This window comes from Agelaius tricolor, unplaced genomic scaffold, assembly GCF_023055355.1.
Source record: "Agelaius tricolor isolate 1412-34295 unplaced genomic scaffold, bAgeTri1.0.p SCAF_6, whole genome shotgun sequence".
NCBI classification, from domain to species: Eukaryota; Metazoa; Chordata; class Aves; order Passeriformes; family Icteridae; genus Agelaius; species Agelaius tricolor.
This window is the reverse complement of record NW_027269266.1, coordinates 41273037-41298178: the sequence shown is the minus strand read 5'-3', so window position 1 is coordinate 41298178 and position 25142 is coordinate 41273037. Positions and strand designations below refer to the sequence as shown.

Below are 25142 nucleotides of genomic sequence, written 5' to 3'. Positions count from 1 at the left end.
ACAGTTGAACAGCCTCTCAGTTATATCTCAGAAAGGTGTTAAAACCAGTAAAATTGTATTTTTAGTGCATAAAAATCAGGCATCCTACTAGGATCCTAAAAAAACCCTCATATCTACAGCATTAACAGCTAATATATTTCACAGCCATTTTAAGTTCTCTTTCCATTACGAAAAAGGAGCTGATTTGACCCAGATGCAACTGTGCTAGCAGCAGTATTCATATAGACTTCCAGCAATAAAAAAACAAGTATCAGGATATATAAGAAAATATAGGCAAATAATAGGAAACAGTGTGAAAAAATGCCAGCATTTTTGCTTGCAGAATAAAATTACAAGATCATCTATTAACTCTATTGTGGAAACAAAACCCAGGTCAAGGAGTTTAAGAATTTAAGAACTTGATTAAAATGTTCCTATGAACTCACATCCAGTTCCATACTCCCTGCTTTTGCTTCTCTTCTGTGGATTTACATCATTGGTCTTTCCAGCAACTCCCTAATCTCAACAATCACTGTTTCATGTCCTGCTCCTACCTGCAAGTCCATCCATTATAAAAAATGAAGAATGACAGTGCATATTCAGTATGAATAGTTCACACAATAAACTGCCTTTTAGGCAAAAAGTTGGATATCTCCACTTTAAATGTTTGGAACATGTAAATTTTCGGGGGTTTTCTTCGTACCTGAAACAGCAAAATAGCCTCAACTTTCTGTACTAAAGAAAAACAGTATCTCAGCTTGTCTGTGTATCTTAGCATCTGTCTCTTATTCTGTGTGACCTACAGTCACCAAAAGTTGTAAGAACTTAGCATATATTAAAAAATGCTTCTGTAACCAGAGAAGGCTTGGACAGCACACTTCAAAAGCTGCATACTAAATGAACTGAGGGACAGGAGTCTAGTGCTATAAATTTATGCTTTCTTAACTGATGCTTTACCTGTAGTATAGTCCAGCATGTTTCAGCTGATACACAAAACCAAATAAAAAGGCAAATTCAAGTCTAAGTGTCACACCACATACCTCAGCATGCTGCCCATCAGAAGTAAAAATATGGGTAACAGTCATTTCATTCTTTGTCAGAGTTCCAGTTTTATCTGAACAAATGACATTGCAACAACCTGAAATAACAAATTAACATTTATAAGACAATTCTTGTTTAGAACAATCCAAGTAACTAACAAAGAGAAAAGTATGCAAGCTGAGCAAATTTCTAGAAATATTGCAGCTGTGAATAAAAACAGGTGAGAGACAGCAAATTTTCAACTCATAATGAATAATTGTACAAGAGTCTTTGAGAGTTTGTCCAATAAATAAAAAAACCCCTCCAAACTAATTTAAATCCCAAATTCACAATTTATACAAAATGTGTCCACTCACTGCCTCTCCTGTATTTTATTCTGCTGTACCTCAAGCTACATTACTGACATCTCAATTGTGATTCCTGGTGAGGAGAAATACTAGGAACCTGCTTTACAGAAGTCATTCTTCTTTATTAAAAAGTACAACATGTACTTAACACTAGTCATTATATTTGTGTCACACTAGTAAGTCACAAGTGACTTACTAATAAACCCACAAATTTTAATAAGCTTGAATAGATTACAAAAATGTGAGATTTGTATGTGCCTTTTTAACTCTGGAATGGAGATTCTGAGAGACTGTTGCAGTTATCTTGACATTTCTAGACATGACAGCAGGAGCTGTACAAGCATCAAAAAACCTTGCAACACTAATGAAACTCTGCTAGAGGCATTGGAAAAAAAATTTCCCAATCTTTAAATTGCAAAAAGGCATTCAGATGCAGCAGATTTCTTTAACTTAGTATTTCTATTTCTTTTCCATGTCCTGTACTTTACATGTTTTATGACTCAACCTGCACACAGAACTTCTTTGAGCTTTAAAGTTTTTAAATGATTTTACATTCTAATATGAGCAGCATAACATCCTGAAAGTTCATTATGATTACAAAGCTTTTTCTAATATTCAAATATGGATTTGTTTTCAACTGTCAATATCATTCCTAAATTTACACCAAGAAAGTTTTAATTTAAAAAAAATTTTACGGGTCTTACTTAACAAGAACATCTTACAGCAAGCAATCAGTTTAGTGTATTGCTAGCATGGCATGCTATTAATTGGCAGATTTTTTATTTCTTAAAAAAAGTAGTTAGAAGGCCCACAGAAACATCTCCCTGCATTGCTCCAGGGTAATACACATTCAATTAAGGAATATTTTAAAGATGCCAACATGCTGCTAGCAAAATAAGAACACCTGCTTTGTTTTCCTCATTAGTCATCAATATTTCCTAACATTTACACCAAAAACACTATCTCTAAGTTAGTCTAGTCATACCTAAAGTTTCAACAATAGGCAGCTTTTTTACAATAGCCCGTTTCTTCACCATTCTCATCACACCAAGGGCCAGTGTCACCGTTACCACAATTGGGAGTCCTTCAGGGATTGCAGCTACAGCCAAACTGTAATGAAAGTAAATACACAGATCTGTCTTCAAATGTCACACAGGACTACACAGTAGTGATGAATTTACAATTCAGACCATTGTTTCTGTAGCTGACTGGTCACTGAGATTAAAACCGAAAAGAAGAAGTCACCATGTGATTTCAGTTGTATAGCATTCATTATAAGAAACCCGCTGAAGACAGCAACAAATGAAATAAATTAGATCATTTCTGCTCATTATTTATGCAAAAGTATGAAGAAATCTAGGGGAGAGGGAGAAATCAATTGTACATCTGTTTTGCCTACACAAAACACTAATTAGGGCTGTGCAAAGCAGCCCAGATTGTGAAGAATAAGTTTAGTCAGCACTAAGCAGAACTGAGAAATGCCACCACTGATCCACAATTGCTACTGCCAGATCATGATGTGGCAGCAAATTAAGTGAGGGAATGGCTTTGAAGGTCATTTATAAAACAAACAAATAAAAAACTTGATGACAGTGTAAATGCTCAAAGATGCAGTTCCTGGGTTTCTTTTCTCCCCTCCACAAATGCGCAATTCTTCAGAATCTGATCCTGTCACTTAAAAAAACCCCACAGCACAGCACTTATGCCCATGTAATCAGCAACCCAACAACTTTTCTAGAAGTATGGAGTTAGACCATCTAAATTCAGTGCTGTTCTCAGCAAACACACTGGGATTAAGTTTGCATAATATAGCAGAGGTTGAGTTACTGAACTACATGACAAAGCTTGCAATAACTTTGTCATATGCCTTGTAAAATTACAGCTACTTTATTTACTCAGCAACAAAAATTCAAACTGTAGAACTCTATTGCCTGTTTGCAGATGTTCCACAAGACAGTCAGAAATCACCACATGAATGTAAAGTTTAAGAGACTAACAGGAACACACTGCATTATTAAAAATATGTAAGAATTTGCTTTTCTATTTTCATTTTGAATTACATGAAGTTAAGAGCAGCATATGCAAGCATATTTATGAAATAGATCACTAGCTTTCAAACACTTGCTGTAGTGAATGATCTGCATTATTTCACAACATAAATCTTACCTCACACCAATTGTGAACATATCAAGGATATGCTTTCCTTGCAACCAGCCAACTAGCATAATAACTCCTATAAAGAAAACAGTCAAGGGGAAAAATGTAAAACCAGCAAGTACTGTAGCCTCATGGGGACAAGAAAAAATTCAAATAACCAGAACAAAGCTTACAACTGTGCTACCTACAAAAAATTATTTATTTCATTGTCATGATTCCATTAGTATAGCAAAGATGAGAGAGCTTTAGCCAGTCAAGTTGCCCAATCATAGCTTTAAGTGAGGTACTCACTTATGCATACCTTGAATCAGAATCCAAGACACATTGCAATTTAAAAGGAAGCATTTGGAGGACAAAAAGTCAGTAAAGTACATTTGAAGGAAGAAGCAAGTGAACACCCTTATGATTAGAGTTATGTCACATTATGCAATTTGCAGATGACTAGTGACATGAACTCAAAGTGACCAATGAAATAGGGAGCCAAAAGATTTTTAGAGATTTAGTCTTCCATTTCCCAGGCTGCCACACTAGTTTCCTTTAGATAATCTTTTGCAATTATTTTACATAAATTATCTTACCTATTATACCAAAGGAATACAAGGAAAGCTGTTTTCCCAAGAGATCCATGCTCTTCTGCAGAGGTGTCTTTGGAGCCTTGATGAATGGCAAACAAGCAGCAGTTAACAAATGAACTGCACAACATTTTACTTCACGGATGCAAAATTCAAGTCAGTCAGTGGATAAGATGCAGTTATACCCTATGTTTCCATACATTTACTTTAGGAAAACAGACTGTTCTTTCACAGAATTCAATGAGAGTCAAAAATACTTCAATGAAATCAGATATTTATTAGAAATATTTTTCTAGGGCTTTGTGATATCTGCAATAAATCTAATATAAAAGGTCTTATAAAAAACTCCATTAAACAAACAAAACATCACACCAACTACAAGCTACTGCACTTTCTCCAAGACCAAAAAAGCTCTTGGTAGCAAGAATAAAACTGATTTTCAAAATACAGGCATTAGAGCCCTGGAAAGCCAGTTATATTTCAGAAGGAATGTTTTTAATCATCTACAGAAAATTCAATTTAGCAAAACAGAAAGCTATGTAAATATTTAGACAGGTGCAGAGTATTATATTCACAGTTAGTATCTTTAGGTCAGCTATGGATATTTTGTTGCACTGCATTCAATTACTACTTTCATGTCCAAGAGCTAAAAGATGTGCTTCACTAGAGGAAAGGGAAATACTGAAAACAATGTATGTTTAACTAAGTTCCTACAGAATAAATTCAAAGTTTTAATGAATGAAATACACACTTTCAAACTGTCTTTGCTTCTAAATATCTTCTCTTACCTCTTCTGCTTGCATCATCTTGAAAACCTCCCCAAATTCAGAGTTTTCTCCTGTTCCAATAACTATCCCCTAAAAAAACCAAAACACAACATAAAGATAAAGCAAAATCAAATCTGAAGTTTTAATGTTAGTTGTTGTTATCAACAGATTTGACTCCAATCATGGGCAAATGCCATTTAGCCCAATAAAAATTTTAACTTGGTTTATGGAATTAGTTCTTGTCACAAGTAGGGATTTTTTCCTAAAAAACCTTTTGCCTCAGTGAAACAAATTGCTTTACTGTGTACGGCTGAAGTAGTTAGTAAATACCGGTAGCAAAACTCAAACTGGTAACACCTAATACTAGCCAGAACCATATTTTCTGTTACACATTTTCAAACACCTGAGTCTAGCTTTAGAAGTAAAACACCACAAACTGGACAGAGGAGTTTCACATCATCTACTCCCTATGAATTTGAGCTCTCATGGCAAAAGTTTTCTTATTAAACTAGTGTTTCAAAAAACAGCAGTGAGAAAAGCTGTGCAAAGGATCACACTAATCACCGGGAGTTAAAATTAAAAAGTAACAACCGTTTTCAAATAGTTAAAACACAGAACATATCCTTTTCTCTCAATAATTATTTTACCTTTGCTTTTCCACATCTGACCAATGTCCCCATGAAAGCAATATTGCTCCTAGAAGTAAGGTCTCCATTGGTTGCTGCTGGCTGAGGAGTTGTAGACTTAGAGCAAGGAGCTGTCTCACCTGTGAGACTGGATTCATCAATAGAAAGGTCCACAGCCTTTGAAAACAAAATAAGTTAAAAAAATGACAATATTTTGTAAGTATTTGGAAGTGAAATGGTAAGTTTCACAATTTTGACCATTAAAATATAACCAATGTATTAATATGATTAGGAGACATGTCAATATTTTAAGGATCAACAGAGCAACAAGCACTCCTACAAAGCTCTCACCAGAGTCAAAGATGGAAGATGAAGATGCCACTTTGCTACTGTTCAAATTTCGCCACGAGCTCTGAAGTATTCATTGCCACTACCAAAAGGAATGGTGTTTCATGTCTACACTGTTATAGGTATATTAGTTTTTGATTCAATATGCTGGCTTTAGAGAAGATCAGAAAACTTGATGGACCACTCATTAACATACAGAAAACCTAGGCCAGAAAAGATCTGCAAATTCATTTTAAAAATCAAGATTGTCGCCGAAAAATCAGACCAGTGAAGAAAAGTTTTCATTTGTACAAATGCCTTCCCAAAGCAAATAGTGCCTACTTATCATTTCTACAGTTTTCTAGGAGAGCATCAATGAGAACATGCAGAACAAATCTAGTTCTTTCTCTGAAAATGTGATCTCCATATAATTCCTTTTTAAAACCCACCATCCTGTAGCAATGCCCAGTAGACACCAGAGGAAAATAAGATGACATGCTCTTATTTTTAAATGATCTGCAAGAATAGTTTACGATGGAAAAAATTCTCATCTAGTGAAAGGCTGCAGACAGCTGAGAAACTTCTAATTCCATTTCTGCTTTGCTTTGCAAGAGGCCTGAGCATGCTGCTATCATAGCATGGTATCAGATATGAGCAGGAAAGTAGGTGCTGCTGCAACAGCAGTTTCATAACAATGCAGGGACTGCACAATTGCCAAGGGAAGCAGAGTGTTTGCAGTCATAAAAAATAAACCCACTCAAGTACCAACTACACCACAGAGTCAAACAACACAATCCAAACAAATTTGTCAACTAGTTAATTTAGAATTTGTCATTAAATGAACGCTGATTAATTAACTATCAGCTGTGGATAGCCTGGACATACAGATTTTTATATCCAGACACTACTTTACCAGGATAGATGGCCCAGATACTGAGCAAACTGATCATACTGAGGATGCCCAATCTGACAGAAAAATAACATTATTCAACTAAGGCCACCAAAATATGACAGATTAATACATATATATATACATTTCACTTCATTTTTAGAGAATGTTCAAGTATTGCTATAGTGCAATTGCTTCAACTCAAGCACTTCCAGCAGTGCTAATACCACAAATTAAGTATTCAGTAAACTAGAAGATACAACAACACACACTGACAAAAAAGTGTCAGAGAGAAAAGATTACACCAGCACAATTTCACAAGTTTTTCTGATATTCCACTATTGGAGAACAGTGGAACTACGCCTCAAAATGTAATGCAAATAAAGAGTGAAAACCACCTTCAACCAGATGCCAAAATGTCTTAGCATTCGGACTGAAAACAATGTTTTTACAACATATTTAACATTGAGAGGGAAAAGATAGCATTTTCAAGAATACATAATATATAAAATTGAAAAAGTCTTTCTCCTGTCCTACAGTAAGAAACGACATACATTGGTTAAGAATGTATGTGACATTTGGAAAGTAATTATATCAAATATTCTATCAAGATAGTTGTGAACTTCAAACAAGAACACTTACTGCACTTCAGTACTCAGTGGCAATCTTCCCTTCCCCTGTGTCCCACAGAAAGTAAAGTTACTAAATATTAAATCCAAGTTAGGAATATACCTCAAATAACCGTAGATCAGCTGGGACTCTGTCTCCCACTGACAGGCAGACTGTATCCCCTGGCACTAAATCTCTTGCAAGTGTGTGTTCCACCCGACCTTCTCGCACACTGTAGGCACAAAGAGCAGTGAGAGTGACTTCTCTGGCATTTTGGCTGAGAAAAGCATTCACACCATTGCACTTTGCAATGCTACACACTTTAGCAAAATATTTCTAACTTGCTGCTTGTTTCTGAGAACTTACAGGGCCAGTAACACCACTGGAAGGGTTCAAAGACACAACCACACAGTGTAGTGTTTTAGGTTCATAAAACAATCTTTAAAATGAGCAAAAGCAAAGTGTGTTCTATGTCAGCAAAAAAATTTGACACAAAGGAACAAAGTTCAGTAAAGTCTTTCCCATTTACTCATTTCAGATTAAACTTTTTATGATTTACTTTAGGACTTGAAGGACAAAACTACATACCAATGGCATTCTGGAGGCACTAGTTTACTAAGCTCTTCAAGAGATTTTTCTGATCTGTACTCCTGCAGAGAAATTTTTTTTTAAATAAAGCAGATCATAGTTTAAACAGGGAAAACTTGCACAACATAAAAGACAACTAATGGAATTTATTTAATTAATAAAGTTGTATTAAGTAATATTCCAAACAGATAAGAGATGACTTTCAACAGTTCTATATCAGATAGGTTAAAAAGCAAATATGATCCCAACACTGAAAAATTTTACAGATTTGCCTACATGCATTTCTTCTGAAAAAATAGCAGAAGTTCTTTGCATTTTCCTTCAATATCTTCAGGTCTTTGTAATACTTCCTAGAAGCATTCAGGGATCAGACACATTATTGAATGCTACAGTTTAACAAATGAGTACCAAAAATACTGTGCTCATGTTCTTAGCCCCCCGACAGCCAAGGTAACACAGCTCACCTTTAACTCAAAAAACAGGTTACAAAATTAAGATAATTAAAGACAAAGTACAAACACACAAAGCAATTCTGGTTTGGGCACACTCTGACTAAAACTGTGCATTTACAGAAAGAAAACTTTTTTATGACTTGGGAAATGAAGACAATCTTTGTTTCTATTTCTGCACAAAATTTAAGCAAGAGCTACATTTTCAAAATCTTTTCTATGAAGTTAGATGTTTATGTACTTCTACACTGTTTATCACAAGGACTTCCTTACAAGTACTCTTATTGCTGAGTATAATACTGATACAGGTGCATAAATGTCAACATGGTTAACGCAGAACAAATCATGCACTTTAGGAAAGGCAAAGACTTGGATGAAAGCACATTACTCAACCATTCACAGCACAATGCACCAAGACAACTGCTTCAGTCTTTTTAATAAAGGAATTCACATAAAAGCAATGATCTTATTTGGGCAACAGCTGTCTTACCTGAACGAAGGCAACTGTAACAACAATGACTATTGCCTGCAAGAGAACAGAAGTGGGTGAGATAAAAGCATTCCAAATGACCATGAAAGAAAGCAATCATATTTGATTTTGCTCAGTCATAGTTGTTACTACATATTAACAAGATGATTTGGAAACAAACTAATTTTCTCATGGTCAAAATCACTCTGTATCTCTCAGGTCTGTCATAAAAGCAATGCCATTATCTATTTCCACCTGCTTCAGTGATGTCCAAGAATGCATTAACCTGATTTTACTAAAAATAAGATTAATATCTAGATAGCAAACTTGAAAAACTGCCTCTGCTTCCTGTTTCTAAACAGTGAGTAAGAGACAGCAATGGAAAGAAACCCATGACACAAATAGAAAATCTGACTGGTGTTTTCTGTGACCAGAACAAAGGTGTGTTAACTACTATAGGGCATCACAGATGTGGTTTCATTCAAATACCAAGATAACACAAAGACTAGATAAAAGGCAGCAAGCTGAAGAACCAGTCTGGAGCCATAAAAGATTCTAGCAAGAACAAGAGGAGGATGAGCCTCAGAAACTGCACGAGGCACTCACAGAGTCAAACAGGACACCGGGCACAACCCAAACAGACAGGATGTCAGAGATCCCAAACAAAAAAGCTAAAAAATGTTGCTTATTAGGAAAAATCCAAGATAAGTACTAAGGCCTCAAGAGCAGCCTTCATAGTCCCCTCTATCACATACAATTCTGGTTGCAACACTTCAACATAAACATTACAGGGCTTCCAAGCATGTGATGTGAAAGTGAGCAAATGAAATAAATCTGTTTCAGGAAACAACAAAGATCAGAGTTCACTATAGAGCAAGTCCCATCTTCTCCTTCAATACACTCTCATATTTAGTTTTGCTACATTAACTGAATTTGTTACTCAAGCTGAGTTGTTACACTGATTCCTTCCAGAACTGTAACACAACAACCATTAATTAAGCCTTTCAAGTACACACAGCTACTACTAAAAATAACCAAGATATTACCATTTTGCAAGTGAAAAACTCTCTGGAACTCTTGAATAAATCCACATAAAACCACCTTACTTGTGATAGTAACATTAGCCTCACCAACTGAATATGAGGAAATAACTATATATATTTCATCTTTCCATGGAATATTTCCACCACAGCTGCATGGTTTTTGGAGGCTATATTATACTCCACAGACCACACTACCTGAAAAAGCTTTGCATTCCTAGCCTCACATCAGTCTCTCAGCTTGTGTCTGTGTGTAATGGCTTGCATTAAGAAGCCAAATGGAAAGTATTTAATGAATTTATTTTTCTTTTAATCTTCATCAGTTCCCAGTCCAGGTCAAGAGGTTTTACATTTGTACCAGCAGAGCTAAAAGGATGGCAGAAGCAGCTCAAGACAGCAATGCCACCAAAAGTAATATATGTCATTGATCTTTAGCAGCAAATGAGTTTTGTTGCCAAGGCTCTGAACACAATGCATAGTCATAGAAAAAGTGCACTATCATCTGAAAATGAAATAAAACAAATGTTCACTTGGTGATAAAGTGGGCATTATTGATAATAACAAGAATAAATGGTACATGTTAGTCAGAAGTTAGACAAAACCCACAGCTGATACTTTTAACTCAATCACACTTTTTTGCTGTATTTTAAGATATTTCTACTAATGTTCACAAGGCTATTAAAAGATTTCTTCCCAGGCTCTAACAAAGAATGCAGAAATTACTCCTCTCTTACACTAACTGTCTTGGTCTTTTCTCATTGCCTTGCTCAGAAGGGCTAAGAAATAGAATTAAAGGCAATAACCAAGGGGAAAAAACATTAAATAAGTCAACTTTCAGCCACAATAATTAAATATATTTCATAATACAACAATTTACCTACATCCAACTTAGGAACACAACAAACTATTCCAAACTAACACTACACTCAAATTCAAAATTGCAAGTTTCATCTTTAAGAGGTCACACAGCTTGTCTTTCAAAGGCACTTACTCTCTATAAAAAATTAGAGGGGTTAGGAGCAAACCTCCAGTTACCCTGAGTTATGTACAAAAGTAAAGTCAACACAGAAAGTACAGAGGCAAGAGAAAACAGAAAAAAAACCCAGCTAGGATGTGCCTCTAGTCATACAGAAATCATGATTTTCAGTCACCAACTATGACCCCTAAAAGGTCAAAGGGATTACAGTTTTCTTCTCTGTGCCAATTGCAGTGACAAACAGTTATGAGTACTATATTTAGCTCACTAGTTTAGCACCCTATTTAACTGCAACCTTCTACAAAAATTTATTATTTCAGCTTCTATCTTTCTTCTGTGATTTCTAGACAGTTCAGGTTTTACTTCATGTTTTAAAAGATTACATCTTTCAAGTAAATTCACAGAAGGTTTTTGTTGGCTTCAATTTGAAATTAAAGCATAATTTTAGATTAAAATTACAGAGAATACACCAAAAATTGCTTCTCTGAACAAATGCCTAAAGACAGGCATTTTACCAATAGAAAAGATGCAAGAAGCAGCCAAAAATTATTCATAGATGTATTTTGATATGTATTGCTCTCAATCAAAGAACACAAAAAAACCAAAATCCAGTCACGAACTAAATGGATTTAACTATAACACACAAATCCAACTCAGTAACTGCAATCAAGTGATACCACCCCACACTGGCACTCTCATGATGCTGAACACACATGTGGTCACACATTCCCAAGTACTCCCAACCAAGACAGAATTTTAATTGCTTACCACAGTAATACTGACAGCATCATCAAACTGATGCATTACAACACTGATGACTGCAGATGCCAGGAGAAGCATAATAAGGGGATTTTTAAACTGAAATGAAACAGAATAGTAATTCAGCCACACTCTTGACAGAAAGGCCATTTTACCTACCCCCTCAGAGCACACCAGATCTATTTTTGAAACATATTATTCCATTATTAAAATATTTATAACCTAGCAGCGCAAAGGAAAGCTAACTCTACAGTTCAGATGCTTACTTGGGGCATTTTCTTTTAAATATCAAAGACCTTGAATAGACTGTATTCAATATGTAACAGGAAGAAAATGTTTCTTACATTTCTTGATTCACATTTTAAATGCAAAAAGAATAATCTCCTATAACTGTTTATACTGTATTCAAACATACAAAAAGAAGCCTGAAATACATTCAAAATGTCTTTGAGGTAAAAGACTGATCCTGTTCCAGCAACTGATCACTGTTAAGGTAGCAATATATTTCTTAACTTTCAATTCATGATTTCTTCTTCTACAAGATAAAAGTTTTCCTTTTAGATCATATGATTTCCACAGTTTTTTAAGGCTAAAACAATAAAGGATCTTTCTTCTATGACAGCTAGTTGCTAACGTGCTGATTTTTTTGACAAATTGTATAAAAAAGAACATTCCAAAAGCAGATCTGATAAGCACACTCAAAGCAAGTATGAATCTTAATACATCCCATCTAAAATAGTCCTGGGCAATATGCCTTAGAAGTGTTCTGTTGTATCTGAGTAATTGACCCTACACACTTGAAAATAAAGCATTAACGCCAGAGTACAGCAGGATGGGATGTGTTCCCACCACTACCATCATCAGAGCACTGAATGTCTTTTTAATCTCTCCCAAGGAGCACAGAGTCAGCCACAGAGTGCAACTTCAGGGTTGCACTGCAGCACAGCCAAGGTGCAGCAAACACAGACCAAAAGGTTTACCATTACAAATTCATTAGAAGAATCCTCTGTGCAAATATCTTGTATAGCTGGGAGGCGGGATGGGTAGGCAGGAGAAAGTAGTGACACTTTCACATCAGATATGTATATATGTATTTGAGATATATCACACTGGCAAGAAACAAATTCACACTTGACTCTTGCCAGTTCTGCTCAACACCAGAATCAAGGCTGGTCCCACCCCCACCCTCAGATCAAAGGCAGCGGTTTTGCTTTTTGAAATTTCCTATCAGGTTCTTCATATTTCACATTCCATTTAAATATTTACCAACGGTCATATGCATTGTTCTCTGATCTTAGTACAACTCAGGACCAAGTTTGACTATAGGGAAGTTTATTCTGCTTTTCTAGCCCTCAGGCTAGTTATGAATGGCACCCTTTGGATACCTATGAACATACATTTAAGAACAAATCACAATCAAAACACTATGATGTTTATAGATGCACACCTAAGTAAAAGCTTTTTCAATAGGTAAATTAGATATAAATTTTAAAAGCTGTAGTTTCCCACTCAACTAGATTTTTCCCACTTTTATCAAAATATGTTCATGTATACAAAAGCTAAGCAAAACAAAATAAAGAGCAAAACTACTGAAAAGTATTAAAACCAAAAAGCAAAAAGGACAAAAATCTTCACCTGGGATATATATTTTTTCCACAGTGGCTCATCTTCACTAATATCAAATTCATTCCATCCATGGAATGCCCGTCTATGACAAACTTCACAGTTTTTTAAGCCATTCTGAAGATTAGCCTATTAAAATATGCAAAGATTGAAACACCAATTACACTGAGAAGCTGGGGTAAATTCTCACACCCAAATATACAGCCTTCGATTATACGAATCTGGGCAACATCAGAAAGGCAAGCTTGGAACTACTGTTTGTACTAAAGTAACAATTATTTTAAACTCTGGCAGTATTTAAGGAATTCAATCAAAAATTCACAGAAGAACTACGGAAGCAAATGTTGCTTCACATCTGTAAATGACTGCTGATCTTTCCTGCAAAAAACTCTACAACAAACCAAACTGTGGACATCCTTCAGACTCTTGAGGGTGATGGCAGGAGTTCAGTGACTCAGCCAAATGACTGCAATAGCTTCAAAATCTTGACTTGTCAGTGACCAATATTTATCATGGTGTACTCCTCAAGCAGTCAAGCATACAGAAAATGAAAAAAGACCATCTATCATGAAAATTAATCCAGGCTGAATGGTTCATAAATCTGTCAATGGGTAGCTTTCTCAGTCCTGTTTCTCCACTTAAGATGGAGGCTACCAAAATAAATTAAGAACATTAAAGATTCCTTAGGGAAATGGAAGCAATACAAAAAGAAAAACCCAGGACAGAATTTTATAGCAAGACTGACTCTAGGATTTTTATTAACAAATTGCAATGTTCAAAGCAGACAAATCCAAACATTTTCAAATTCAATCTCACTCCCCCTGCAAATGTCCAAATTTTTTTAATATTAAAGAGATTAAAGCATTTCTAGTAAAAAGTTAAAAATCAACTTGCTTTTAGAAGCAGGTAATAGCTAACATGAAACTACATGATAATGCGTCAACATTCAATTGCAAGATCTGTCCTTAAGAAATATCACACTTATTGCTTGCTAGCATCAGTACATTCTTTTGATATGAAAAATTTACTTACTTGCAGAATACTTGCTACTTCATCAACTGGCAATTCACTTGCTTTTTTTGAAGACAGTACAGGAATCATTGTCTCATTGTCACCATCAGGGATTTTTTGAAGACGTGCAACCTAGAAACAAAACCAAAGTCTGAAGGGAAGGAGAGTGCTAATGTTTTATTTTAAACAACACATGCCAGAGCAATTAAGTATTTAAACCATTCAAAGGCAGTTTTTTATAAACATTGCACTTTAAAAAAATCTACAATTCATCTTATTTTCATGCAGTTACCACCTGCAATAATAAAACACAGGACATGCTAGTGACAACAATAATTTCTCTCATATGTTCACTGATGGCAAAGATCCTAACAGCAAAATAACTTAATAATCCTTTAGCTCATTATCATCAATATCTAGTCAGAAAGTCAGCCCAGATAAATTTCACTTCCTGCTCCTACTTTCTAGTCATTAATGAAGGTGCTCTAAGCAGGCCTACTTACATTTTCTTGTACATAAAAAAGGACAAACACCAGTAAGAAAACCTCAAACAAGAGTACAGATGCAAGTGAAACCATAAAACTTGACTACAGTACAAAAGCTTCAAATCAATGCCATAAAAAGTAATATTTTCTGTAATTTTAGGAAGCTAAAATTTTGTGAACTGCAGAAGAACACAATAGCAACACTGATTGCATAGGTCAGCACTGCTTTGATATTTAATGAAACTTCAGAGTTTCTGATTTTTGTTTACATGAGAAGCTGGAGTGATACTCTTCCTGCTGACTGTCTCACTGCAGCCACAATTACTACTTCATGCTGTACACACAAGCCCCCACCATTAACTGGAAGAGACCTAACATGCAAACATGCAGACCACAGAAATGGCTTTCACATTGTACTTGCACAGAATTTCAGCTGGCAGGTTTATGCTTTAGAAAATAATTACTGCATTGTATATAACTCCTCTATGGGTGCTGAGACTTAAAACCTGAGTACCTAAAGGTGACAACACATTAAGAGATTGCCATACCTTTTCTGGGACATAAAATGCTGGAATCTTCATTTTCTATATTGCACACTGTTGGCCACATACTCTACTATTGTAGCTCATTTTCTTTGTAGCTACCAAACACCAGTTTTGGGCAGAAAATTCTTAAGCCTAAGTGGTGCTCCAAAACAAGCCCACAAACATGTGACTTTGACCAAAGTGATTCCACATTCTCAACAAAAATGCTGAGCAACCATGCCTTCCCAGTAAGGGCAGGCAGAAATGCACTGACAGCCATTGCAAATTTTAGCGCTGAGAAAAATCTTTTTCCCTGTAACAACTGACATCACTGCTAAACACAAACAACAACTCCAAAAAAGGACACATAACAGATCATTTCCCTAATATTATCAATTAGGGCTTCAGGTAGTCTAATAACGTTTTTAAAGATTATTTTAAGAATTTAAATATTCTTAAACAGAAATGTTAAGGTTCTCTAAGTGACCAGGTTTATTTTCAAAATAAGTCTTTATTAGCACAGAACTACAGTGCAACAACAAAGCTTATTTTGACAACCTTTTTGTGACAGACTCAAAAAAGCCAGTCATATTGAATGTATTTCAATCACATTATCTTCCACTTTTACAAAGAACGCTGTACTCTATGTGGTGGAAAAATCTACAGAGAAAATCTGATATAGAATCAGAAAGAGAAAGGCTCAGAAAGTCTTTTTATAACCAGCTTCTTTCACCACAGTAGAATTACATATGGTACAATCATTCTGTGTGGATCCTCATCCAATTTCTAAAAACCCTCTACAATCTTTATAGATTAAACTACACTTGCAGTTCAGAAAAGAACAGCTTCAAATGTCTAACCCTGCCACAAATTAAATTTCAATTGCTTAGTCAATGAGAAATCAATCACTATTCTCCTCACAAAATATAAAGTATGTTACACCAACATATTTAGGTCTGAAAAACAGCTGTGCTGGCTATCTGCTGGACTGCAGTAACTATATTCAAGCAAATGATTTTGCTTTTACTATGCATCTTTTACTTCCACAAAACTAGAAAAATTATTTATTCTATGATGTTGGCAAGTGCTCTCTACATCCCTTTGCACTGCTGCCCACCAGAGATCTGGGCCTCCACAACACCCTTTAAGGTACCCAACAGAAGCTATTCCCAGAACCACAGTGCTCTGGGTTGGAGACAACCCACATATAGCAGAATTTCTTTCCATTCTATGCTGCAATTAATTTTCCATCATTCATCGGTTCATACCTTAAAATAGTTCAGTATTGCATTGCAGGCCAAGTTTTTTTTATGGATAAAGAAAATATGGACTAAGAAATGATACTGGCCAATGTCAGGTATTGGATACAGGCAGCACATACATCACCATTGAGGCTTCTATGTCTACAGCTTTCCATTCCCCACTTGCAGCTGATTCCACCAAGGAACAAAGCAGCAGGATGCTAACTAACAAAAATACACCACTGCCTCGGGAAGGGCTTTTCTTGGACCACTTCCAAGGTACACAGCATCATTTCTAGGCCAAGAAATATGCATCAATCATACGACCATGGAACTGTGACCAAAGGATGTTTATCAAAATAAATACAAAATAAATACAAATTTGTCTGGAAGGCTTAAACTACCAGAAACTCAGAGTTCCCTTCTGTTTTCTCTGAAGAAAAATCTTGTCAACTAGTTAACAGCAATGTGTTACTGTTTCTTCTTTCTTATAGGCTACAAGAGCCTACCTAGCTTCCTTCTACCATGACCAATATAAAGTACCAACAGCTTACCTCTAGCATTGCTTTTCTCAGCTCAGCAGGATGAGTCCATTATCCATCAGTAGGGCTCACTGACATCAGTATATTTTCATAATTATTTTTAAGGGCAATTTTAGCTCTTCTTGCTCAGAAAATGAAAATGGAAGGACCCATATTCACACCAAGAGCAGTCTAAAAATCTAGAACACCCTCATAGCAAAATCTATTTTTAGACAAACTGGTGACCAGAACACTTTGGCTAATTAGCTAATATAAAGCCCTCCAAATGTTATATAAAGCTACTCAACTGACCTACAAGTATGAAACACAAAGGTAGTAGAGAAACAAATCTATAGAGAACAGCAAAAATGAAAAAAAATCCCAGATGTTCACAAAAAATGAAATTTAAGTTGAGGTACTGAAAGAAATTCTAATTCTTTGAGATTCCTTCTGAATCTTCAGGTCCATCTGAACAGCTCACTAAATCTGTCTGAATCTGTCCCATCAATCCCTGTAAAACTGAACCCCTTTCAAGCCATACAAGTACTGCAAAGACCTTTCAACTCATTTGTAATGATCTGCCTGTAAGATTATTACTGTGTGAGCAGTCAGTGACCCACATTCAGGTACGTGATTATCACAGATACCGTGTGATCATTACTGAGTCATGCTGTGTCCAATCAATAGCACAATTAATGAATGTCCACCTAATCAATGGGTAACTAATCAATGTGCATTTCATTTTAAGTATGTGTACAGTGTGCTGTCTTTCCCACTTGAAATATTACATGCACCTTGCTCAGCTCAGGAATTGCAGTTTCATTAATGAGGTAAGGAAATTAGAGCACTTTGTCCATGGGATGCTTCAAAGCTCTGATTCCAGACCTGACTACCATTAGTGATGGATGACTCTGCACTGTAAAACCCCGTAACAGTACTAATGAACAATGAGCCAACAAGATCTACAATGTGCCATGCCCTGACCAAAGATCCTTCCAAAGCTGTATCATGCCAGGATTCACAGCATTAGAAAGGGTATATGATTTAATACCTTGCTATTGCCTTTCCTCAGTTATTAGAAGTGATCTGCTTTTCGTGCCTTTCTTTACTGGAATCCCAAAAGAATAAGGACTTCCTCACCCACCATAAAAATTAGGTTTCATTTTTTAATCTACCTTCCCCACACTGAAAAAAAACAGTAGTGTTCAACATAATAAAAGGTATTTCACTGAACACCAGACTGAAACATACAAGCTTCCCATTTCCTGAACTTTCTATATGATCAAGCTATGTGTGATATATACTGAAAGGTTTAAAAAGCTCAGATCCTACAAAGCATGTTCTTCTCCAAGTCTGTACAATCCAGAGCGTGGATAAGAGGTGCACAGAGGCAACACAGACACCCATGCATACAGTAAGATACTTAAATATCAAGTATTCTTCTGCACTGTCTGGAATCCTGAAAACACACAGAACTAGAGATAACTAGATGTCAATGGCACAAAGATCTGACTCTCCCTGTGGATGCACACAGACTTTGGACACAGTTCCCACTAGGCAAAGACTCTTGGCTGCAAAATGCATCCTTTAAGGAAAAGACTACCCAGAATGGAAGAAATCATTTTTTTCTGTCAGTTCCATCAGATATGAAGAATCACTGCAAAATCCTCTCCTGCTGATTAGGACATTGTGGCTAGAGGTGTTGGAGATGCACATTTTTAACTGTCTTCTTTAAAGCAGAACTATCCTATCTCTCTTAAGCTATCAAGCTCTCTATTTCAATAGATCATTGCTCAGCATCACAACAGTGATTCCACAGAGTCACTAGCTAACAATGCCCTTAAAAATATCTATCTCACTAGATGTTTATGCCATCTTTCCCTCCTCCTCTTGTTTAGAAGGCAAAGTGCTTCTGGAACCTCAATACAAGTCCCAGCCACAGAACCATGGCCAAGTGATGACAAGACACAAAAAGCAAAGCACACACACACAAAAAAAGGCATTAGGCACACTTAATAGTTACAGTAAATCCTAGACCAACTGTACAGCCAGAAGCAAACCCCTGAAGCAATAGCAGCATTCCACGAGTGGAGGTAAGGAATGAAGCACACAAAGAGCCCTCAGACCATTTTGAAACAAGCAATACTCAACATGGTTGTGACAATGACTTGATTTTATCTGTGAGATTCCACTAGATTTTAACAGGAGTTAAATCTTCAGAGAAATTAACCACTACTGCTAGCAGAAGAAGCAGGCAAAAGCAGCTGAGTGCGGCACACAGAGATTTAATAAAATAAATAAAACCCAGTGCAATCAAGTTCACAAACTATAAATGCAGTCAAGCTACATATTTACCTTAAGTAAACTCTGATTTTTACTGTCTTATTCTTGGCTTTTGAACTAATTTATTTATACTTAAATTCTGTGCATAAAATTGGAAGATATCTTGAGAAAGGCTTTATCTTTACAGACTGTTTGTACCTTGTGTGTGATTAAATCATGAAGACCAAGTGTGATTGGCCAGCAACTTCTCAAATGAGCCTCAAACTCTACTCAAGTACAGTGACTGACCACAGAGCCCTGTAACAGAAGGCTTGTAGGAGATGAGTGAGGCTGAAGCGCCCACGAAGCTCAGGAAATAACGCAGGGTGTGACAAACCACTGCTGTTGCAAAGAGGCTGACTCGGCCTCTACACAGTGGGACAGGAGGGTGGCCTTTGCTTTGGATAAACACCTCAGTCAGCTGAGTGGATCAACTGGTGGTGTGAATGTTTCTCCCCAATTTCATCAAAAGAATGCTAATGTCTGAGTTTGCATCCCCTCCATGCTGGTCAGGCTCACATTGCTTAGTGACCACATGCACTGAACCAAAAAATTTCAGGAGCACCATATGGGGTCTCAACCCCACATGATCCTTTCTGGTGATGAGGGATGCCCAGCATGACAATGGTGCATATATTACAGAGACAGGAAATGGGAATCACATTGGTACTGCAATTGAACTGTGTATTGAAATGCCTACATTTTGCCAATTACAAACGATACTTATAAAATATACTGTAAACATCATATGCATGTGTGCTTCTGCTAAATGAAAAAACCCACATAACATCAAGTATCTTCAAACACACACATTTGATATCACAGAATCAATTAGGCTGGAAAAGACCTCTGAGATCAGGGCCCAACCTATGGCCAAATAGCACCACAGTGACTAGACCATGGCACTGGGTGCCACATCCAGTCTTTCCTTAAACAGGGACACCTCCAGGGACAGTGACTCCACCACCTCCCTGGATAGTCCATTCCAGTATCTAATCACCCTTGCTGGGAAGAAATTCCTCCTAATGTCCAAGCTAAACCTCCTCTAGGCATGACTTGAGGATATGTCCTCTTGTCCTGTCATGAGTTGCTTGAGAGAAGAGACCAACCCACACCTGGCTACCCCCTCCTTTCAGACAGTTCTAGAGGGCAATAAGGTCTCCCCTCCTCCCCCTTTTCTCCAGACTAAACCCCAGCTCCCTCAGCTGCTTCTCATAGGACTTGTGCTTCAGACCAGTTTTGTTGCCAAAATATTCAATGTTGCACCCTCCTTATGTGGGTTATCTAAAAGAACCTGGTCAGAGAGCATTAGACCCTGACACATACCTCTGTGGGAAATAAGGCTTTCAGAACAAGAAGGGCCAACACTTATTTGACACAAACACCCACCCACGACCAATTTGCAAAAAGAATGTTTTGCTTGTCACTGCAAAGAGCTGTCCCTTCCCACCCCACGAAAGACTGAAGTCTGCAAACTAATGAGCCTCTTGTTTTCTACCAGGCACTGTTTGCTCAGAAAAAGAAATACTTTTTGAAGGCTTTGAAGTTACTGTCTACTATCTTTTACTGAATGTACTCCTCTGGAAAAGTGTGATGATTTTTCACTTCTGGGGAAACAGCTGCAGCAGTCCTGTATTCTAACAGTCAAAAAAAAAATTGTTCCTATTCAACAGTATTTTAGTTAAAACATTTACCAGGAGTCCCCACATCAAAGGAAGTTCACACAGAAAAGTTCTGACTCTAAAAAAGCCAGAAGGAAAGAAAAACACTGATTTGCATTAATGAGTTCTCCTTGTAGAGTAATTTTATCCTGGGAGGTCACAGTTTTCAGACCCTTGCTATTGTGTGTCATTTCATAATACTTTACAGAGAAAGGGCAAGATGCCACCCATTAACCAAAGAAATATAAACACCCAAATTATGAGAAATACCTGGTAAGCTGCTCTGTAACCCTGAAAAAACCCCTGCCTCATATTCCAGTACCACTTCAGCAGTGCTTAGGACTTTCACTATGGCCAAGAAACAACCATAATGCAGAACCATACTCTTTGACACACAACTTTGGCATTTCTGATCAAATAAGAAACAGAAATCAAATACTGGCACTGACCATTTTAAATCCCAACATTTGTCCTACCTTAAAAGTCATAAAATATTTAAGCAACCTTTCCCCAACCCCATCTACTTCAGGCAGTGTAATAAAGACTAAGATGATCCACTTATCATGCAATTTATTAACTCTACAATAGCCTCAAGAACTATTTTCAAGTCCTAAGAATACTCTCCAAGAATACTCTCTGAGAAACATGTCTCCACACCTGGAATACATTTTACTCTTCCAGCATGAAGAGTCCCAATGTCTCCTTTAATTTAACAAACAAAGTAGGACATCTAGTTCAACTGAGGCTACCAGCAAAGAGTAAAGATGGGCAGTTTGCTGTAATCATGGCATACACTGTGTGGTTATCTTGCAAACCTTGTGAGTGACACCTGCCCACTCTCTAGCTAGAGAAAACATTTCACAAAAATAATCATACCTTAACCTGACTGCAGTGCTGTTGACTGTCAGAGTGACGGCAAAAAAAATCCATCTAAACCTCCAACACCATTTTATCTTCCTTTAGCTTATTTAATGTACAATACAGGGAAACTTAAGAATGCCAAACTCATTTTCTATTTTCATTTCTACAAAAGATTTACCATTTAGAGCATTTATGCATACTCTGGAGGATGTACTACAATGGGTTTAAAGCCTCGTTGCTGAAAGCCTGGAGATGGCATCAGCTTTACCACAAAGGCACTGACAAACACATCAGACCCATCTATAGTTGGTTGGCCAAAATATTCAGTTTTCAATCTTCCTGTTCAAAAAAACTCCTTGAACACTGGAAAAGCCCACGTGGACATTTCTTACATTTGTCATTACCTACTAATCAGAAGAACAAAAAGATAAACAATCCTAAGCACACACTAAAATTAGCAAATCAATGCTAGTGCCTCGATGAAAGCAAAGCTTATCAGTTCAGAAACTCAGTGACCAAGGAAGAGAGCCCTGCTGGCCATACCTCATTTGACTCTAAATAGCTCCTGCTTCAGGTTAAATCCTGATTCACTGGAAGCCTTTTACAAGTTAAAGGCCAAAAAACTTTGGGTGTAAGTACCAGTCAATTATCTTGCCAGAGAGTCACTAACTTTCCAGAAGAGAACATTTAAGCTTAGAAATAAGATCATATGGCTGCTCTCCAAAAGCCTGTTTGTATCTCATAACACTCTGAAGCGCTGAGCTTCTCTGTATCAAGGATGGCACTTGAATGGCAAACACTAAAATGAAGAGCTTTACCACCCTGTGATGTGCTGCTAATGTATCCATGACATGCAGAATTTAGTTGCCATGTAATGGTATTGAGCAAAAACAGCAATACAAATATTCTCTCAGTATTTGTTTAAAATAATGAAGCTGCAAGACCCCATAGCTGATTATATCTTTGACAGCTATGCACTCTCTTCATAATGCAATAAAATAAATTTCTAAGTAAAAAAATACTGAACTTACTGTTTACCACAGTTCTCAGGACCTAACTACTGTCAGTGTCAATTTAAAGGCAAATATAACTCAATGCATAATTACTCCACTTATGGTAATAAATTTTCTTATGGTTAGTATCAAGAAAGCAGCAACACTGTATTCACAATGCTTCTTCCTTTTTTTTTGTGAATTATGTATGCAGAAAATTTTTGATTTAAAAATATTTTAGAAGCCTCTGTAAAAGATTCTGTTGGTGGCATCTGTTAGTCCATTATCCATTTTATCCTTTCTAATTGTTTGGAGCAGAATGTTTACAAAACAAATAACTAGAAACAGATGCTTGTCCCTAATTTATACCTTGATTACTGCATTTTATTTTCCCTCTCTTCTCTGCATTGTAACTTTATCATGCCTTCTGGCTTCTACAAACCACACTGCAAATGTCAATTTTATCACCCAATGCCAATTAGGTATCATTTGAACTCTTTCCCTAGATCAAAAGCAGATCTCACAATTAAAAATCTATTTATTAACTTATGCCACTCTTGCAAAAGTCCACCATGGTATGTGGGTGAATTGATACTGAATGGAAGCCGTGATTATGTCAGGAACTGAGTCAGGCTAACAGGTCTCAGTCCTCTGTCCCTCACCATTTTCCACATTACCTGAACACTTCATTAACACATTCAATTTTCCAACTCAAGAAAGCTGCCCAACAAGGGCAAGGGGAAGGAAGGGCTGGGCTAACCTTCTGCCAAGTCTGCAAGCCAGACAAACTCAACAACCATGAGAGACAACACAACACAACGCTAGTGCAGGAACACAGCTCAGAAGCAGGATCTTTTTTCAGCTATAAAGGAGACCCTTTTATTCAGTCCTACAGAAAAGCACCCCAAGATGCTCAAAATCACTGCATGTGTGTCACTCTTCACCAAAAAAAAAACCAAGAAAAAATGTTTCTCTTTTGTTGAATTTTGTTTGCATTTTCCTTACAGCAATGCTCCTCCTGCCTCACCATGAGATTATATATACCATAGACTCTCCAAGTAAAGAAGTTACAAAGGGAGCAAAATAATTAAACATACATTCTGCAACATCTGAACTCAAAGTGACACCATGTTAAATCACTTCTAGGTTATTATACATTAACATTTTCAAGTTACCTGCATGGGGAAAAAAGGGGAAAGATAAGGCTAAAACTATCAAATGCTCCATCAACCAAACAGATTAAAAGGTTACTCTGACTGTTCATTTAAAAAGGAAATACATGTTTCTAATGCATATTAATTCTAAGCTATAAAAACTTAACAGTTATTTAAGTTATTGAAGTACTGTTTAAATATAGGAATAGAATTGGTCTTGAGTGAAAACTCACACTTTTTTTTTTTAAAAAAAGAGAAAAATTCTCGTCTCTCACCTTAACCTCCAAGTTCAAAAGATGTAACTTGTGCCAATATAAGTGTAAAGTATTAGTTTCTAGCTTTCTACAAGCTGTAAATAGTAAAAAATTGTAATCAATTGATATAAAATTTCTTGTTTCACCTACTAATTTGTTTAGAATTCATCTGCACCCCAAAAGGAACTTGAACTGCAGCGGTAACACCAAGTCCATCTGAGAACCTCCAACATTTCCCATTGCAAATTTCAATCTAATCATTTTGGATATTACTTAATGAACAACTGATGATGCCACTCTGGAACCATTTAATTTGTTTTCAAGCCTCTGCTGCTGCAGGCATCCCTCCCCCCTCTGTTGTCTGTGGCATGTACACACGCTCCACCCCTTCGTTAGGACTTACAGCTGCCTAATCCATGATGAGCCAATCCAGGGTGCTAAAACTCACTGCCCCCAAAACCCAAAATCTATTCAATGATCTTCAATCTGATAGCTTAGCAACTAAACCCATTTTTGTCATTTAAAAAAACCCACCAAAACAAAAATCCACCACCCATGAAACCCTGGTCTGATTTTTTGCACACACCTTCCATATGATTTTGGGAAAATCTTTTTTGCAGAAAAATGTTACTTTGACCTCTTCCATTCAGGTCTTAATGATATGGAAATAAATCCTACCTAAAGGCCTTGAAAACAAAACAGGACTCCTATTTAACATTTTGTATTTGTGGTCATGGTCTGACCTCAAAGAAGCTCAAAGTCTATGAAACCTGTTCTTTATTTTTATGCTAAAAGGCAGACTTCTACAAGGTAATCCTGATTTAAACAAACAGCCTAAATCACAATCTAAAAGATGTTGATAAGAGGAAGAAAAAAATTTAAGACTACATTACAAAAA

The 25142-nt window shown here is 36.6% G+C and overlaps 1 protein-coding gene across 7 annotated transcripts in view; it reads right to left on the bottom strand.

Moving 5' to 3' along the window:
* Positions 1 to 25142, bottom strand: part of ATP2C1 (ATPase secretory pathway Ca2+ transporting 1) — a 61991-nt gene that overhangs the window by 16146 nt on the left and 20703 nt on the right. For all 7 annotated transcript variants that reach the window (XM_071429500.1, XM_071429497.1, XM_071429501.1 and 4 more), the window contains 12 exons: positions 14251 to 14361; positions 13231 to 13347; positions 11605 to 11694; positions 8842 to 8877; positions 7903 to 7964; positions 7438 to 7546; positions 5511 to 5666; positions 4885 to 4953; positions 4103 to 4178; positions 3534 to 3600; positions 2353 to 2477; positions 1020 to 1117 (listed from right to left, as the gene is read on the bottom strand). In XM_071429500.1, coding sequence (XP_071285601.1) covers positions 1020 to 1117; positions 2353 to 2477; positions 3534 to 3600; positions 4103 to 4178; positions 4885 to 4953; positions 5511 to 5666; positions 7438 to 7546; positions 7903 to 7964; positions 8842 to 8877; positions 11605 to 11694; positions 13231 to 13347; positions 14251 to 14361 — 1116 coding nt within the window. The remainder of the gene's footprint in view (positions 1 to 1019; positions 1118 to 2352; positions 2478 to 3533; positions 3601 to 4102; positions 4179 to 4884; positions 4954 to 5510; positions 5667 to 7437; positions 7547 to 7902; positions 7965 to 8841; positions 8878 to 11604; positions 11695 to 13230; positions 13348 to 14250; positions 14362 to 25142) is intronic.